The sequence below is a fragment of the Siphateles boraxobius genome, unplaced genomic scaffold, assembly GCF_051911475.1.
Source record: "Siphateles boraxobius isolate OS27281-9 unplaced genomic scaffold, OSU_SipBor_1 48, whole genome shotgun sequence".
In the NCBI taxonomy this organism is placed as follows: domain Eukaryota; kingdom Metazoa; phylum Chordata; class Actinopteri; order Cypriniformes; family Leuciscidae; genus Siphateles; species Siphateles boraxobius.
Genome location: NW_027509119.1, coordinates 185,920 through 202,214, shown reverse-complemented (window position 1 = coordinate 202,214; position 16,295 = coordinate 185,920). Strand labels below are relative to the sequence as shown.

The following is a 16,295-nucleotide window of genomic DNA, read 5'->3' as shown; positions in this document are numbered from 1 at the left end:
CACTGGTAATCCGGATTTGGTAATCTTGTAAACTGTGTATCTGGATCAGGGTGATCCAGTCCAATGTTGCTTTGACAAACCGGCATAAAAGTTAGACGGATTACCTGATCCTGAATAAGAAAAAATGGGATTTCCAAATCCGGATCATTTTGATCCAGATTAAATGTTTTGAACAACTGGCCCAAGATGATCAACTTGTGGCAGTAAAACTGGACGTTCGGTTAGGCTAAACTTGAAGATATATGCGCTGCGGTGCTCGGAAGCAACGGAACCTGCAGCTGCGAGTTGGCGTTCTTAAACAGAGACCTTCGTTTGTTCCAAAATAATAAATAATAAAAAAAATCATGTTAAACAATAACTTAACCAAAAACATAATAATACTTAGATCTGACAGGTTTTGTCAAAATGTAACTCAAAACTATCCAAGAACGGAGTCGAGAAAGAGAGTGAGAGAGATTAGCCTACCTACTGTAACAATCAATTAGGCTAGGCTACTTAACAAAGCCTCATAAAAAATAACTAGTAACTCACATACAACTTCTACACCAGTCTACTGATTTTTGTTGAGAAAGATAAGCATGTTGATGACATGATCTGAGGTCAGACGCGACTGCAACCTGACCGTCAAGCCTCGTTTACACCTTCGCCTGGCTCTGCAGCGCGAGTCTCCACAGACTGCGCGCGCACCTCCCCAAACAGACGAGGCGTTTATACTCGACACGCTCGCCTGTGAAACACCGAATACCGCAATGACGTCATTTTTGCCGCGCTCACCTTCGCGCTCGTGCGGACGCGTCGAGTGTTAACAAGGCTTCAGTCCAGCCGCTGAAAACATCCGCTCTGAGGGGACTGACGTTGCCGGGATGCACAGGTACCTCCGCGCTAACTTGACCAACCCGGGGAACACGTTCACTTTCCACTCACACTACGCAATGCAGCAGCATTAGTTTAATGATAATCGATAACAAATTAACGTGATCGACGAAATTCTTAATGATCAATAATCGATCGTCGATTAATCATGCCCATCCCTATATTAGCATATTTTCCTTAAAAATTAATTAAAACATTTCAACATAAACATTGCAATAGAAAAATGTCCCATCAATGAGTCTTTGCGTCAGGATAAGACGTTAAGCTCGTGTTGATTAGACAGCGTTCAGGCGATAGCTCTGTGGGAAACGCTTCAACATGAGCCTCGTGGCGCTACTCGCGTTCTGAGTTCGAATCGCACCTCTGTCATATTCATAACTGTTTCTTGTTTAATATGCTATTTGCCATAAGTAAAAACTTCTGAAATATTCATTTATTGATTCGAAACAGTTTTCGGAGCATTGTTCTTGAAATTACGATTGGAATTATTATACAAATTCAGTCATTCTGTTGGATAATATTTGTTCCTTAGTGTAAAATGGAAATGCATGGTCATTTTATTTTATAAATAAGCACAAAAAAACCTAAATGCTGTAACAGAGTTTTAGAACTAGACAAATCTCTCTCCATTAATAATAATAAAAAAATTACAGTAGTCCATGTTTGTTCGGGATCTGAACCGGTGTCATCTACATCAATGAAACCTAAGTTCTACCACCCGACCACAAATTCACTAGACAGAAGTGCAGTTGTTCACTTCAGTCAGTGTGTGTTCACTCACACAAGAGAAAAGCGTTCTTCATTCTCATTCCTCAATAGAATAGTAAAAATAATCAGCATCATTGCAGCTCATTTATGTTCACTGACTGCGAGATATGCCTATAATGCTCTTTTGGTGTAATTTTTGTTTGTTTGTTTGCTATTGCGCTGCTATTCGCACTGAATAGGCTTCTGTTGTGACACAGTTTCAACTTTTGTTTCATTGTCGTTCAGGGAATGTCAATAGCTCTTTTTTATTTTTCATGTTTGTTGTAGGCTTATTTGGAAATGACCATAGTTGTAGTATTTCATCCTTACTGTTTTGCAAAATGTCCCTCAGCGCCACCTGGCGGTCATTTCATGAATGACTTTGAAATGCGACTGGTTTAGTTTTGCTGCGGGGACTTTGCCGCGGGAGACACCGTGGCGGTAATAGGCATTCTGGTTGACTACCTACTGTATATGTGAGTTTTGATTTGTATTAATGTCCTCAGTTACCTGTCGGGTTGTTCTGCGCAGGCACATCTGTTGGGTTTCTGCTCGATGGTTGAGCACTGCTGCTATCCATTCCCTCAAGCTGCATGTTGCCTAAGGAAAAATTAAAAGCAACATCAGAAACATCAGGCCGAAGCGGACATGAATAAGAGTGGTAATAACTAGAGACTCACCGTCTGACTCGAGTGCATCTGTGCCTGGTGTTTTTTTAAACCAGTCATGATCTAAAATGCTCTGTAAGATGATCCCTGACTCTCTGTCACGAAGTTTCCGAAGTAGATCCTGGCATTCTGGAAAAGTTTTCAGAAGAGAGCTGATTAGTCCTGTTTGATTTTGAGATATTTCGTTTGTGTAAGTAAGGTAATGTTACCATCAAATACACCGCATTTGTTGCTGTTACTATGGCATTCTCTGGATGCCCATGAACATTATTCATTGCTAAACTTCACTGTCAGTCCGCTGTGTTTTACACTTTGCTTATTTGTCATCAAGGTAACTTTACTGTCACTTGTGTAAGAGCTTGACATGTTTTCAAGCAATGCTATTTCCATTTCGTTCTTGTTTTTGGTCTCACCTTTGGACAAGGGTGTATTTTTCCAACCAAACCAGAGTTTCAGAGATTTTGCTTCGACCATCCCCTTCAGCACTCTGTATAAGCCTTCATTTGTTGCCATTAAAGTGTGAATTCTCCTCTCTGCTACTGATTTCGATTTGCCTGTTTCTGTAAGCAATATGATTTCAATGTTAAAAAAACTTTAAAACGCCCTTATTTCCATATCCTGTGCATAATAAATCAGTGATTTGTGCTCAAAAAAGCAAACTCACGTGTTTCGCTGATGGTCAGTGCTCTGTAAAAGCCGGTTAACTTGATCTGCATGGTGTCAGGGTCGATGAGTACTTTTCTCAGGCTTATGTCTTTATAATAAACACCCCGTTCACTGCAGAGCCGAAACGCAACGATGAGTTCCTGCATGATGTCTTTCGCTACCGCTTCAGTCAGACGACCTCCGTTTTCTTTGATGAAATCACACAAGGTTATGCTGGTACCTGGATGCTCCATAACTAAGATGTTGTGATCTTCCATGTCAAACCAGTCGTATAACCTCACGACATGGTCGCTGTGTTTCATTATCCGCATTATAGCTGCCTCTCGGCACAAAGGTTCGGAATGGCCAATCTAAAAGAAGAGATTGACAAAAGGTTAGTTGACTCCGAACCTCAAACCTCCTCACTAAAGAGTGAGGGACATACAAGAAGAAAACAACCAACTGTACATGTACACTACAACTGATGCTTCAAGGCTTTGATTGTCTATTTCAGTTTTATCTTATGCTGTCTACATGCAGAATTATCAATTACCGACTAAGAATTTAATAAATAATTCTTAATAGTAATTTTCATGAAGAATAAAATGGTGTCAACTTACGTGGAAATCAAACCGGCCCTTCTTAACAAATTTGATGATCACCTAAAAAATAAAGAAACATGTGCAAGCGTAAGTGAACTGATACATTTTAGTTGTTTAGATGATAATCTACAATCTTTTTTAAAACATGTTTTGATCAAAACTGTAAACACTGATGTTTATGTCAGGACTCGAAAGACAGAAGGAAACAGGAGGCAGAAAGTTTGGTGTATCCAGGAAGAGCAACATACTTGTTTGTCATCTGATTTTCTAATTCCTTCATGGACGATACCATGGGATCTTGATGCCAGTTTCTTTCCCAGTTCATAAAAAGAGTCAAAGGATCCTGAAAAACACACGACAGCATGAGACTGAACTGCTTATGACTAAACACACCTGTGCAGATCAGGCGAGGAACCAACCGGTGTGAAGATCACAAATAAAATCACAGCTGGATTCGAAATTGCATATATCACTGAATTGTGAAATTAAATGTTTATTTGATATTCAGAGATTTGTTTAAATGATGTAGATGTGGATTTGCTGAATGTTGACGGCAGATGAGATGACTGTTTGCCTTTTCTGTTACAAATAATACGAAAGCAAACTCTTCACTTTTTCGCATACCATTTACTTTCTTTGTTTACCAGTTCTGTCTAAAAGTATAAGATGTGACTGACAGAGATCGTAAACTAATGAAGACGGAGAATGTGAGTGAGTGTGTGATCAGGCGCTGCTGTTTTCTTCTCAGGCGCTTGTGTTCTCAGCGCCGCCCGTCAAAATAAAACTCCCGCTTCTAGGGGTGGGTACCGAGTTCGATACTTTTTAGGTACCGACCGAATTGCCTCGATACTATCGAGTAGCGAAAAATGACATGTTGTTCGGTTCCAGATTTCGATACCTAAGGAGTTAACTCGTCAACGTCAGTGCTCAAACAAATACATATAAAATGCACATAACGTTACACGCAAATACTCACGCGCACATACTCATATGAGACGAGAGCACAGACACAGAAACTCGCGCACATACTCAATGACGGAAGAGCGGTACCACGACAAATATGATGAAGACCTTGACAGTGCACGGAGTAAACATAAAAGTTGCTCCGTCTTCGACTGGTAAATGAAGAGATACCTTGTTGATCACTCTGACAGTCTTTATATTGCAATAAATAATAACCTACTGAATCTACACTGCCGTTCAAAAATGTGTTGGTTAGTCAGAATTTTTTTTCAGTAAGGAATAGGATGCATTGAAAGTTATCAAATGTGACATTAAAACACGTGTAATGTTACAAAATATTCAGATTGAATGTTTTACTCATCAAAGAATCATGAAAAAATTTATCATTCATAGTTTCCAAAATATTAAGCAGCGAACTGTTTTCATTTTTCTGAAGGGTCATGTGACACTGAAGTAATGATTTTGAAAATTCAGCTTTGAATTCAATTCATTTCAATAAATTACATTTTGAAATATATTCAAATAAGATTTTAAATTGTAAAACTATTTCACTATATTACAAGTTTTATTGTATTTTTTATTAAAAAAAATCAGCTTTGGTGAGCATGAGTTTTTTGTAAAACATTTTTTGTTCCTTTGTGCTTTTTTTGTTCCTTTTTGCACTGGCTAAGGAGCATGAGTCAAACTGAAAAAATAAAACCAAAGTTTTTCTGAGGTAATGTGTTATGTAATTTTGTTAAAATGGATTTCATAAAATTGGTATTGAAAAAAGTATCGTTAGGAACCGGTATCGAAACTGTGGTATCGAAATTGCCACCGGATCGAAAGATTTTGAACAATACCCAACCCTACCCGCTTCCAACACATCGGCCAATCAGAAAAACTGATCAGCCGATGTTTTAAAAATGCCAAATATCGGCCGATATATATCGGTTGACCACTACATGTGAGTTTTGATTTGTATTAATGTCCTCAGACAGTTACCTGTTGGGTTAATCTTCACAGGTCCATCTGTCGGGCTGCTGCTGGGGTTTCTCTCAGATAACACAGCAGCGCTGGTCGATGGTTGGGAGTAATCCACCATTGGCTCGATCTCAAGCGCATCTGTGGCTGGAGTCGGCTCCTGTCCGCGAGTTTGAGGACACTCCGGTGATAACACAGCAGCGCTGGTCGATGGTTGGGAGTAATCCACCATTGGCTCGATCTCAAGCGCATCTGTGGCTGGAATCGGCTCCTGTCCACGAGTTTGAGGACGCTCCTGTGATAACACAGCAGCGCTGGTCGATGGTTGGGTGTAAGCCACCATTGGCTCAGTCTCATGCGCATCTGTGGCTGGAGTCGGCTCCTGTCCACGAGTTTGAGGACGCTCCTGCGACAACACAGCAGCGCTGGTCGATGGTTGAGCACTGCTGCTATCCATTCCCTCAGGTAAATACTCATATGCGTCCATGAACACGTCGCTGCTGCTGCTATCCATTCCCTCAGGTAAATACTCATATGCGTCCATGAACACGTCGCTGCTGCTGCTATCCATTCCCTCAGGTAACGTTGCATGCATGACGTTTACTTTCTGCATGTTGCCTAAGGAAAAGTTCAAACTAACATCAGAAACATCAGGCTGAAACGGACATGAATCAGAGTGGTAATAACTAGAGACTCACAAACAATACGTGTAAGCTATTTTGAGTGATTTTCAAAACATTTGGTAGCCTAACTAAACATACTTTTTTTAAGTTTAGTGACACAGCATGGTGCAATAATTGGTATAGGCTACTGCTCTTATTATTGCTTGATACAAATTTTACAATTTCAATTTAATGGTTTAATGGCTTGTGGTTTTATTCCGATCTTGATTCAATTTGGATACGTATTAGGTACAGTAGACACATGTTGATTTTTAGAAGTCCCCCAGTAATGGTGTCCCGCCCCAGGTAGCCAGCGGAGTCGCACCGTTCACGGCTGAGTGTCGGCTCACTCGGCGGCTGAGTGTCGGCTCACCCGGCAAAGTGTCGGCTCACCCGGCCGAGTGTCGGCCTCACTCGGCGGCTGAGTGTCGGCTCACTCGGCGGCAGAGTTTCGGCTCACCCGGCCTGATCACATCTGATCGGTCATGGTCACGAGATCCAGTGAGAAGCGCTTGATCAGCGAAGAGCACAAATGTCTTAGTGATTTAAACCAGTTTAAAGGGTAACTAAACCCCTGGTCAGAGCCTGACTCCACCCACTGGCAATATTTGAAAAATGCTGGAAAAGTGGGTAGAGCCCAGCGGAGGGGGGGCGTGCACCTGAGACGCATCTGTCTGTATGGAACTTGCCTACCTCACAAACAACCCCTTACGTCACGAACCACCCCAAACATCCAATAGGAAAATTCAACTGCAGTAGCCACCGTTCAACCTGAAGAGGGCAGCACTCAGACGTTTTTACACCATATATTGTAGAATTAAAACACTTTATACACAAATGTCAAAAAAGTTACTCGAATCAATGAACAGTACTAATAAAGCCCCATTCTTACAGATCATTAACTAAAAAAAGTTGGTTTAGGGTTTAGTTACCCTTTAAAGGCAGATGAAACAGCGCTGACAAACAGGAGAAACACTGTGTGCGACGATACCGTCAGAATCTGAATTGATACTGAATCCATTTACCATGGATTTACTGTAATGTTAGCCTAGTAATATTAACTGCACCATGAAATGTGGGATATACATATTGAATTGTATTATATTATTAATGTAGACAATGTATTTAAAGGATAACTAAACACTGAAACAACTTTTTTTAGTTAATGATCTGTAAGAATGGAGCTTCATAAATGCTGTTCTTTGATTCGAGTAAATATTTTGATATTTGGGTATAAAGTGTTGTAATTTTCAAATATATGGTGTAAAAACGTCTGAGTGTTGCCCTCTTCAGGTTAAAAGGAAAGCTCCTGAAGTAGGGGAACTCTGTGACGTGGGGCGCTCTGTGACGTAGGGCGCTCTGTGACGTAGGGCGCTCTGTGACGTAGGGCGCTCTGTGACGTAGGGCGCTCTGTGACGTAGGGCGCTCTGTGACGTAGGGCGCTCTGTGACGTAGGGCGCTCTGTGACGTAGGGCGCTCTGTGACGTAGGGCGCTCTGTGACGTAGGGCGCTCTGTGACGTAGGGCGCTCTGTGACGTAGGGCGCTCTGTGACGTAGGGCGCTCTGTGACGTAGGGCGCTCTGTGACGTAGGGCGCTCTGTGACGTAGGGCGCTCTGTGACGTAGGGCGCTCTGTGACGTAGGGCGCTCTGTGACGTAGGGTGCTCTGTGACGTAGGGGTACTCTGTGACGTAGGGGTACTCTGTGACGTGGGGTACTCTGTGACGTGGGGTACTCTGTGACGTGGGGTACTCTGTGACGTGGGGTACTCTGTGACGTGGGGTACTCTGTGACGTAGGGGTACTCTGTGACGTAGGGGTACTCTGTGACGTAGGGGTACTCTGTGACGTAGGGGTACTCTGTGACGTAGGGTACTCTGTGACGTAGGGTACTCTGTGACGTAGGGTACTCTGTGACGTAGGGGTATTCTGTGACGTAGGGCGCTCTGTGACGTAGGGCGCTCTGTGACGTAGGGCGCTCTGTGACGTAGGGCGCTCTGTGACGTAGGGTACTCTGTGACGTAGGGGTACTCTGTGACGTAGGGTACTCTGTGACGTAGGGGTACTCTGTGACGTGGGTACTCTGTGACGTAGGGGTACTCTGTGACGTAGGGTACTCTGTGACGTAGGGGTACTCTGTGACGTAGGGTACTCTGTGACGTAGGGGTACTCTGTGACGTGGGTACTCTGTGACGTAGGGGTACTCTGTGACGTAGGGTACTCTGTGACGTAGGGTACTCTGTGACGTAGGGTACTCTGTGACGTAGGGTACTCTGTGACGTAGGGGTATTCTGTGACGTAGGGTACTCTGTGACTTAGGGTACTCTGTGACGTAGGGGAACTCTGTGACGTAGGGGAACTCTGTGACGTAGGGGTACTCTGTGACGTAGGGGTACTCTGTGACGTAGGGGTACTCTGTGACGTAGGGGTACTCTGTGACGTAGGGTACTCTGTGACGTAGGGCGCTCTGTGACGAAACTCTGTCACGCCCTTGGTGCGCGCTCACCACGCTCTTGGCAGCCCCTGGTATAAAAGCATCTGCTTCCGTCAAAACTACCGTAGCGAGTCAGGAGTTGGAATTACGAGTATATTTACGAGTAAAAATCGATCGTCATGATGTGAGTGAGCATATATTTTTAATCACAATTTATGTTCCTTAGGCTAAAGTTAACCCTCTGGTGTCGACAAACGCGCGTTTTGCTGGATATTTTTTTCACATAGCAGCAAAATATACTGAACGTAATAGTAATAATAATCCTGGAAAGAATTACCTCAAAATGACTGAATATAAGATTCGGGAGTTAAGACCCCAGTTTGAGCCAGCGGCTCCAATTGATATGTGTCCACAGACAATTCAACATCCTCCACTTCAGGTGAAGGTGGGGGAGAAAAGTCCTCGACTTCAAATGACCGCTCTGTTGCAAAAGCTACCTGCGTTACTCCAGTCGCTCTCCATCTTAGAGTCTGACAGCAGCTGTCAATCAATCCGTCTCTGCGGGTCTCAGGTGCACGACCCCCTGCTCAGCCCCGCCCTTGGTTCATCCCCTCTATCTCTGCTGGACTCCGCCCACTTTTCCAGCATTTTTCAAATATTACCAGTGGGTGGAGTCAGGCTCTGACCAGGGGTTTAGTTACCCTTTAATGACTAATGGAATATAATTACAGTATTTAGGCTACTGTTTTTCATACAAATACCATAGAAACAATAAAGTTACATTTTGACATGATAGTGAGGTGCTATAGGCTATGCCTGGCTTTATCTGTGGTTATCATGATCTAAATGCATGATACTGGATGACCAATGGTTAATTTTAGTAAAATTCAAACAGTCAGAATATTACATTTTACCAAATAAAATGTGGTTGTTCAATTTTTTTTAACAGATGTTACTGTTTTTGTTAAAGTCCCTGTAAAGGCAATTTAAAAAAAAATTCTAAACACATTATAAATGTTAGAAATATATTGCTAAAACACATTACAAAGACTGTGAACTGTGAAGTACTGAATTGTGGAGTTAGACCGTTAAACAGTTTTTCACCATTGATATTTTACGTTAAATTGCCTTGTGCGCTTTTGTTATAATTAACCTAATAAGCTGCTAGGAGCATCCATTCCGGCTGTAGCGGGTGACAGTTGAGTGTTGCAACGGCAGCTTTACCACGAGTAGGCGTGGTTTCAGCGCAGCCGGCGGACACGCCCCCAGCGTTTGAGAGCAGAGAATACTGCTCATTTTTTCAAGATTTTGATAGCTTATTTTATGTACTTGCCGGCTTTTTTTATCATTCTAATTTGGCTGGGTGTCTAATAACACATTTTTCTGTGATATGACAAACTCAGAACACATACTTCATTTTGACTTTACAGGGACTTTAATGAACATTAATTTAACATAGTCGTATTAGCTTGAGTTAGGATGAAGATTTACTGTTAACTCACTGTCAAATATGCGTTTTGAGACAAAACATGTAATATTAATATTGCAGCCTGCACTGCAAACTGTGCTGAAGATACGTGCCATCAAAGTCAGGCAACACAAACCTGTTTCAAGACTTGAAACAATATCCCTCATTAGCACATGCAGAAACTAAGAAATATATTTTTCTATTCAGATATTTATTTTAAGGAAAAATGACAAATGTTTGACTGTTCTACCTCAGATTTGTGAAATGTTCCCCTGTTTGACAAGTGTTTGTCATGATATGTTCTGACAATAAAGAGTAGTTTAAAAGCACAATTATTGCTCTGGTTTCTACAACTTTCACTTAGGAGCAAAAATCTGCCTTTAAACTTGAAATAAATAAAGATTTGACATTTATCGTGATAATTATCGATATTGACTGATATAAAAAAATGTATCGTGATAACGGATAACGACATTTCATGAACATAAAGGTCCATGTTTAATAAAAATGTTCATGAAATGATAAAAAAATGAAAAGATGGATGTTTAATTTAGTTTTATACATGTTATCATACTCATTTATTTTGTTATAATGTCAGTAATAATATTTTATAAGTATAAAATGGGTATAAAGTATAAAAAAAGTAAAAAAAAAGGTGGAAGAAATGTAATATATTCTATAAGTTTGCTTTTTCTTATATTCATAGAATCTTAGAAATTGTGACTGGACAATAAGAAATGTGTGACTAATGTATGACTGAGACAAAGGGCCTTTACTCAAGGGTGGTAGGATCAACAATGTGTTAGTTATGGGACATGCTGTTCATGATGGCATAGAGGGAGTCAACTAGTGATGCACGATATATCGGCCGCCGATATAATATCGGCCGATATGGTCAATTTTTTACACATCGGCATCGTTCCAATGTCAAAATGGGGCCGATGTGAACAGGCCGACAATCATTCCTGTGTATTTGACGTGTGTGTAGGCTTAGATGTAAGTGTGGGAGCGGGGATGTTTGTTTTTGCAGGAGCGCATACATTACACACATAATGTGCTGAAGCAGGTGCTGGAGACGGCAAGTTACGGCACCCTGCCTTGTTCTGACCGACCATCAAAGTATTGCCGCGCTGGAGTTACGGGGTTATGATGTAGCAATTAAATCACCTCAGACACACACGTAAGTTACATGTTTCATAGTGATTGATTTTGTTAGATTATTGAATAACGGCATACTCTCGGGGGGGAAATGATGGTGGAAATGGCTTTGAACGTAAACACCAAGATCAAGGTAAGAATGACACACGACACGGTTGCATAAAAAGGATAATCTTTAAAATCTAGTAATAGCTAGCGGTAGCCTTTAGCTAGCGATGCTACTTCACAAACTACTGTAGACACAAACACGTTTCGAGCCATAATCCACAACTTATCCAGCAACAAGCGCTGCATTAGAGCAGGCTTGTAGGATATCTTAATTCACAGCCCGTTATACAAGGCTACATGTAGGCTACAACTGAAATAAAATGCTAGCTCTCGCCTTCCAGTGACAGTCCACTGACTGAAAACTACGCGATTTGGTTGGTTGGAGCCGCAACGACACACCCATTGATACACCATCAGCAGGAATGTAGTAATTTAACGCCTACCTTTTGTTGAACCCTGGTTAAAATCCATGTCAAACAACCGACGAAAAAGCAAATCCATTACAATGCGTAACTACTAGATACAGTTCTTTAGGGACACGTAATCTGTATCCCCGCCTTCGCTCTGAAGCTCTGTGACTATTATGAACAGTCAGGCTGCGATGTCAAGATTGCAATGCTGGAATAAGTTGTGTGTGCGTGTGTGTGTGGCGCGCGCGTGTGTGTGAGAGAGAGACAGAGAGGCGCGGGCGCGATCGAACAGTGGAAACATAAAAACATACTCCATCATTTTGTTCATGCAGGACATTCCAACTATTCTCACTACTTCAACTTCTTGTTTATACGTGAAGTCATTTGTATCATTGTGAGTCTAATAGGGTTAATATTGCTTACATTTTAAGTGTTATCATAACATTGTGCTATAAAAAAGAAGTTAAGGTATTTTGCCTTTGTACAACAGTTCAAACTTTAAAGTACAGAACTGCCCTACTATGTTCACAGAATACAATGACTTGGTCTCAAGTGAGTTAGATGTTTATTGAGAATACTCAGTGTTGGCTTATTCATAGTGTGAATTCAGGACACGCTTGTATCCTTGATTTAAAAAAAAAAAAAATTCTTCTGAAATTCTGATTACACATTTTGCACACAGGTGAAGGTGCCCAATATCAGTCATTTCTGAAAATAAATTACAAAAGTAAAAAAAAAAAAAAACAGAAGGTGTTTTGGAAAATAGCTCTTAATTTGATTATCAAAAAAATGTGTTTTCTATACAGAGATATCGACATCGGTAAATATCGGTATCGGGCATAACAGCAATAGTAATATCGGTTATCGGTATCGGCCACAAGTTTCACATCGGTGCATCACTAGAGTCAACTATAAAGAAGAAAGGATGCCCTCCTTCTCTGGATGACTGTATGAGCGCTGACCTTTCCTTGCAAGGGAATAAATAATCTTTAAAGACAATTGGCACATGTCTGTCTCTTATTCAGTGATTTAAAAATGTTTGACACTACAAAATCAAACATTCACATTGTACATTGTATGCTAACCATTTAAATAACAATCTAGTCTTGCGTGTGCGCATCAGTTGCGTTTGTGTAGAACTGAATGTACAACAAGTTTGTCCTTTTTGAACCGTATGTAACAGCAAGCATGTAAAACGGCATATTCTTCACTTAAATCAACACGTTTTCCACTATGGAATGTCAAAGCTGCCGATATAATAAATAAATGCATAAATAAATACACATCAAGTATCTATTTTGCTCATGTCTCATTGCAGCCTATAGGTGGTGCCAGAAAGTGGGAAAACGGGTCAAAGAAATCTATCGGTTTTAAACTCGGTAGAAATGGAAAGTTTCTCCATCTAAAGTATTTAAGGAGTTTTACCTTGAGATTGAAGCTTCTTACAGAGAAACCGTAATAAGAGTCCAGCGGAGATCAGACCCAGAGGAACCAGAACCAGAGGGATGATCCGAGAAGAGCCTGAAAACACAGGAGAAATAATCAGAGAATATGATCACGTTGAGCTCATTATATTAGAGTTATATCCCTTTGTTGGTTACAGACTCAAACCAATACTTTCTCCATCTCTTTGTCCTGAAATGAAGAATGCATGAGACTAGTATTTATTTTTTTGTTAAACCTTTCAAGGTCATATAATGTGCAACGATATCCAATCACAGTAATATCGTTGTATCGCTAATATCGCTGGTATGAGAGATTCGGCATGTTGGGATGCAGTGCAGAGCAAAGTGAAGCAAAACTTACCCAGCTTGTTTAATACCAAAGTATATCCCTCACACACCCATAGTGTACACTACGTGATGTAGTCGTGTATTGTGCGACTTAGTCGGTTAATATAGGCTAGTTCATCTAATATAATATCACACAAAGAGTGCAGTTTTTCTCCAGATATTAGCATGATAACAAAATGTGATTTTATTAAACTTGTATAAAATCACATTTTGTGATTTTGTTATCAACTTCAAAAAGCTGATTCATTCAGTGAGGAAACGCCTCGTTTTAGCTCAGTGAGGTTTTTCTCCAGATATTAGCATGATAACAAAATGTGATTATGATTTTATACAAGTTTAATAAACAAGAAGTTAATATTAAGTGAAGTACATTTAAGACACCATATTGCCTGTTTTAGCTCTATTTCGCCAACTAAAGCAGCTGAAAACGAAGCCACAGCGCTGTATTAGTCTCTGAGAAACACAGCGTTTCCTCACTGAATGAATCAGCTTTTTGAAAGATCAGTTTATATCTCAATGACTCACTCATTAACAGTGACTTTCTGCCTCATATTGGTGGTTTTAATCTTACATTTAAAGTACCTTTCGTGTTTTAAATAATTTCAAACATCAATATTCAACGTTTTATGTTTAAAACATCAAAACATTATTTATGCATAACTGCAGGTTCTTCATTTGTCATTAAACAGTCTGTGTAAATGCATTTAAATGCCACTTCAGATGCAGATTTTGTGTTTCCTCTCCATTGCAAAGATTTTGTTGATACAATTGTATTGGTAAAAGCCCTATTGTGTCTTATTTTTATAATTTAATTTGATTAAATGTATGAAATTCATACAAAAGGTGATGCATGCTTAAAATTAGGTTTAAAATAAATGTATAAAGGTAAAACTGCCCATAAAAGGTAAAAATCAATTGAAACGTATTGAAAAAATATATATATTTCTGTCACATTCAGTTTCGCGGGTGAGTGTATAAATTTCCCGGGACAGGTTGTTAAAAAGAAGGACAATCCTGGAAAAACCGGGACGGGTGGCAACACTAATGCTGTGCCACACACAAGTCCTGCCATTGATGTCTATGTGTGTGTCGGTTCTGATGTGTATAACTCAGTACCTGTTGTGTGGTCCTCCCAAGCCTCAGTTGTGTTCAGCGGTCTCCCAGCGAACACAGCAGCGCAACTCTGCGGCTGAGCGTCCTCGAACAAGCTCTCCAGATCCAGCGGGAAGTTTACAGACAACATGATGTCGGATTGACACTGTCTCTGCCGGTTGTTTATAGCGGTGAACTGCGTTTGCAAACTTCGTCCGTTAGTGACTGAACTACTGTGAGCTGAGCTGAAGATTCCGTCAAAGTAACTCAATAATATATATTGAATGAAACCTTATTCTGTCAGATTCTGAATCTCAACGAGCTGTGTAGACACTATAAGCCTGTTGTTTAAAGCGGTAAACTGCGTTTGTAACACTTCGTCCGTTAGTGAATCTTGAGTCTGATAATCGCTGTTGAACTCAATCTGTGACGTAACATTGAACTCGCGCTGCCTGTGACGTCACGGCTGCTGCTCTGCTAGCGCTCGAGCACGCATAATTAAAGGGATAGTTCACCCAAAAAAGTTAGAGAAAAAAATAATGTTATAATTTACTCACCCTCATGTCCTTCCAAACCTGTAAGACTTTCAATCATCTTCGGAACACAAATCAAGATATTTTAAACGAAATCTGAGAGATGTCTGTCCGTCCATTAAAACTCATTCACCCAAATTCTCAGAAGAGAGTCGGTCACTTTATATAGTGAACAGATTTAATTTGGGCTTTTATTCTTTATTTTTTTATTCTATGCTGCGAAACAAATAAACCCTCTAAATCCAAATGGTTAAAGTGAATTGTATTGTTTTTATGGCCAAGAATCATCGCATTCGTTATTTAATCAGCATTTATTCAGTGTTACACACACTTTTTACACACTTTTTACACACACCCACACACACACACACAGCCAATACATTTAGAATTTTTACCAATTATTTACCCATGTAAGGTGTTTACATGATTAATTATTAATTAATGAGAACATTTAATTTAATTGAAAGGAGGGTCCCACTTATTTATTTAGTTGGAATTCAGTCAGCTTAACTGATAATGTAATAAAATAATGCATGAACACAGCAAATAATATACAATTTAACTTGCCTGTGATGCCTAAACTTGCCTAAGTTTCTTAACTTGCCTGTGATGTATGCAGTGGCCAAATTATTATTTTGGACAGACAAATGAAACCCTCTTTTCAATTAAATTAAATGTTCTGAAAATGAAATTTTCGTGAAATGAAAATAACGTGAATTTTCACGTGAAATACATATATCCGACTGACTTCTTCATGTACGTTATGGTCCAGTGGCAGAGCTTTTGCCAAGAGTGTCAGAGGTTCTGGATCCTAATCTGCACTAAATAGTAGCCTATAGTTTTTTTTTTCCTCATCAAGACCGATTGTTTATTATTGGTTGTATATCAAGCAGGGACACGTTTTTTGTGCATTATATTTTGTGATTTCACCGGAACGAATAGAGTCTCCACAACGGATTGATGCGCGCGTCCGTGTGAAGACGCGCGCGAGTCACAACAGAACACTGTATCCGCGCCACTGACAGCAGCGGACACCAGCACTTTGGTACCTTGATTTCCAAAACAACACAAGATCGCCTCTTATTTAACAAACGAAGGAAATGAATGCTCTACTAGAGTTAACTGGAGATGTTTTATTTATTTGTATTGGTACATCCGTGTCGCGAGATGTTTCAAAAGTGGTGTGCCAGGACCCAGGACAGTCGACCCTGGCAAAAAGTGGTGGCGACATGTCCCCC

At 40.4% G+C, this 16,295-nt stretch overlaps 3 protein-coding genes across 3 annotated transcripts in view; 1 reads left to right on the top strand and 2 right to left on the bottom strand.

Moving 5' to 3' along the window:
- The window catches only part of LOC143710574 (NACHT, LRR and PYD domains-containing protein 12-like), a 156,372-nt gene that overhangs the window by 82,886 nt on the left and 57,191 nt on the right, over positions 1–16,295 (top strand). The window lies entirely within an intron of this gene.
- LOC143710777 (serine/threonine-protein kinase pim-3-like) lies at positions 2,123–3,589 on the bottom strand. Its single transcript, XM_077201942.1, has 5 exons — positions 3,554–3,589; positions 2,953–3,304; positions 2,702–2,848; positions 2,301–2,417; positions 2,123–2,220 (listed from the first exon to the last, which is right to left on the bottom strand). The coding sequence occupies exons 2-5, from the start codon at positions 3,263–3,265 to the stop codon at positions 2,123–2,125; spliced, it is 675 nt and encodes a 224-aa protein (XP_077058057.1). The 5' UTR covers positions 3,266–3,304; positions 3,554–3,589.
- On the bottom strand, positions 5,704–14,949 carry LOC143710776 (uncharacterized). Its single transcript, XM_077201941.1, has 5 exons — positions 14,899–14,949; positions 14,549–14,733; positions 13,065–13,160; positions 5,767–6,079; positions 5,704–5,713 (listed from the first exon to the last, which is right to left on the bottom strand). Exons 2-5 carry the CDS (start codon positions 14,673–14,675, stop codon positions 5,704–5,706), a joined length of 546 nt encoding a protein of 181 aa, XP_077058056.1. The 5' UTR covers positions 14,676–14,733; positions 14,899–14,949.

Bases quoted from the DNA above. Each gene is read 5' to 3' on its own strand.
- LOC143710777 (XM_077201942.1), bottom strand. From the start codon at position 3,265: ATGCGGATAATGAAACACAGCGACCATGTCGTGAGGTTATACGACTGG. The intron at 2,418-2,701 runs GTGAGACCAAAA...AAACTTTTCCAG, and splicing joins AAATACACCCTTGTCCAAAG to AATGCCAGGATCTACTTCGG. The intron at 2,221-2,300 runs GTGAGTCTCTAG...ATTTTTCCTTAG, and splicing joins AGATGCACTCGAGTCAGACG to GCAACATGCAGCTTGAGGGA.
- LOC143710776 (XM_077201941.1), bottom strand. From the start codon at position 14,675: ATGTTGTCTGTAAACTTCCCGCTGGATCTGGAGAGCTTGTTCGAGGAC. The intron at 13,161-14,548 runs GTACTGAGTTAT...CTGTGTTTTCAG, and splicing joins TTGGGAGGACCACACAACAG to GCTCTTCTCGGATCATCCCT. The intron at 6,080-13,064 runs GTAAAACTCCTT...ACTTTTCCTTAG, and splicing joins TAAGAAGCTTCAATCTCAAG to GCAACATGCAGAAAGTAAAC.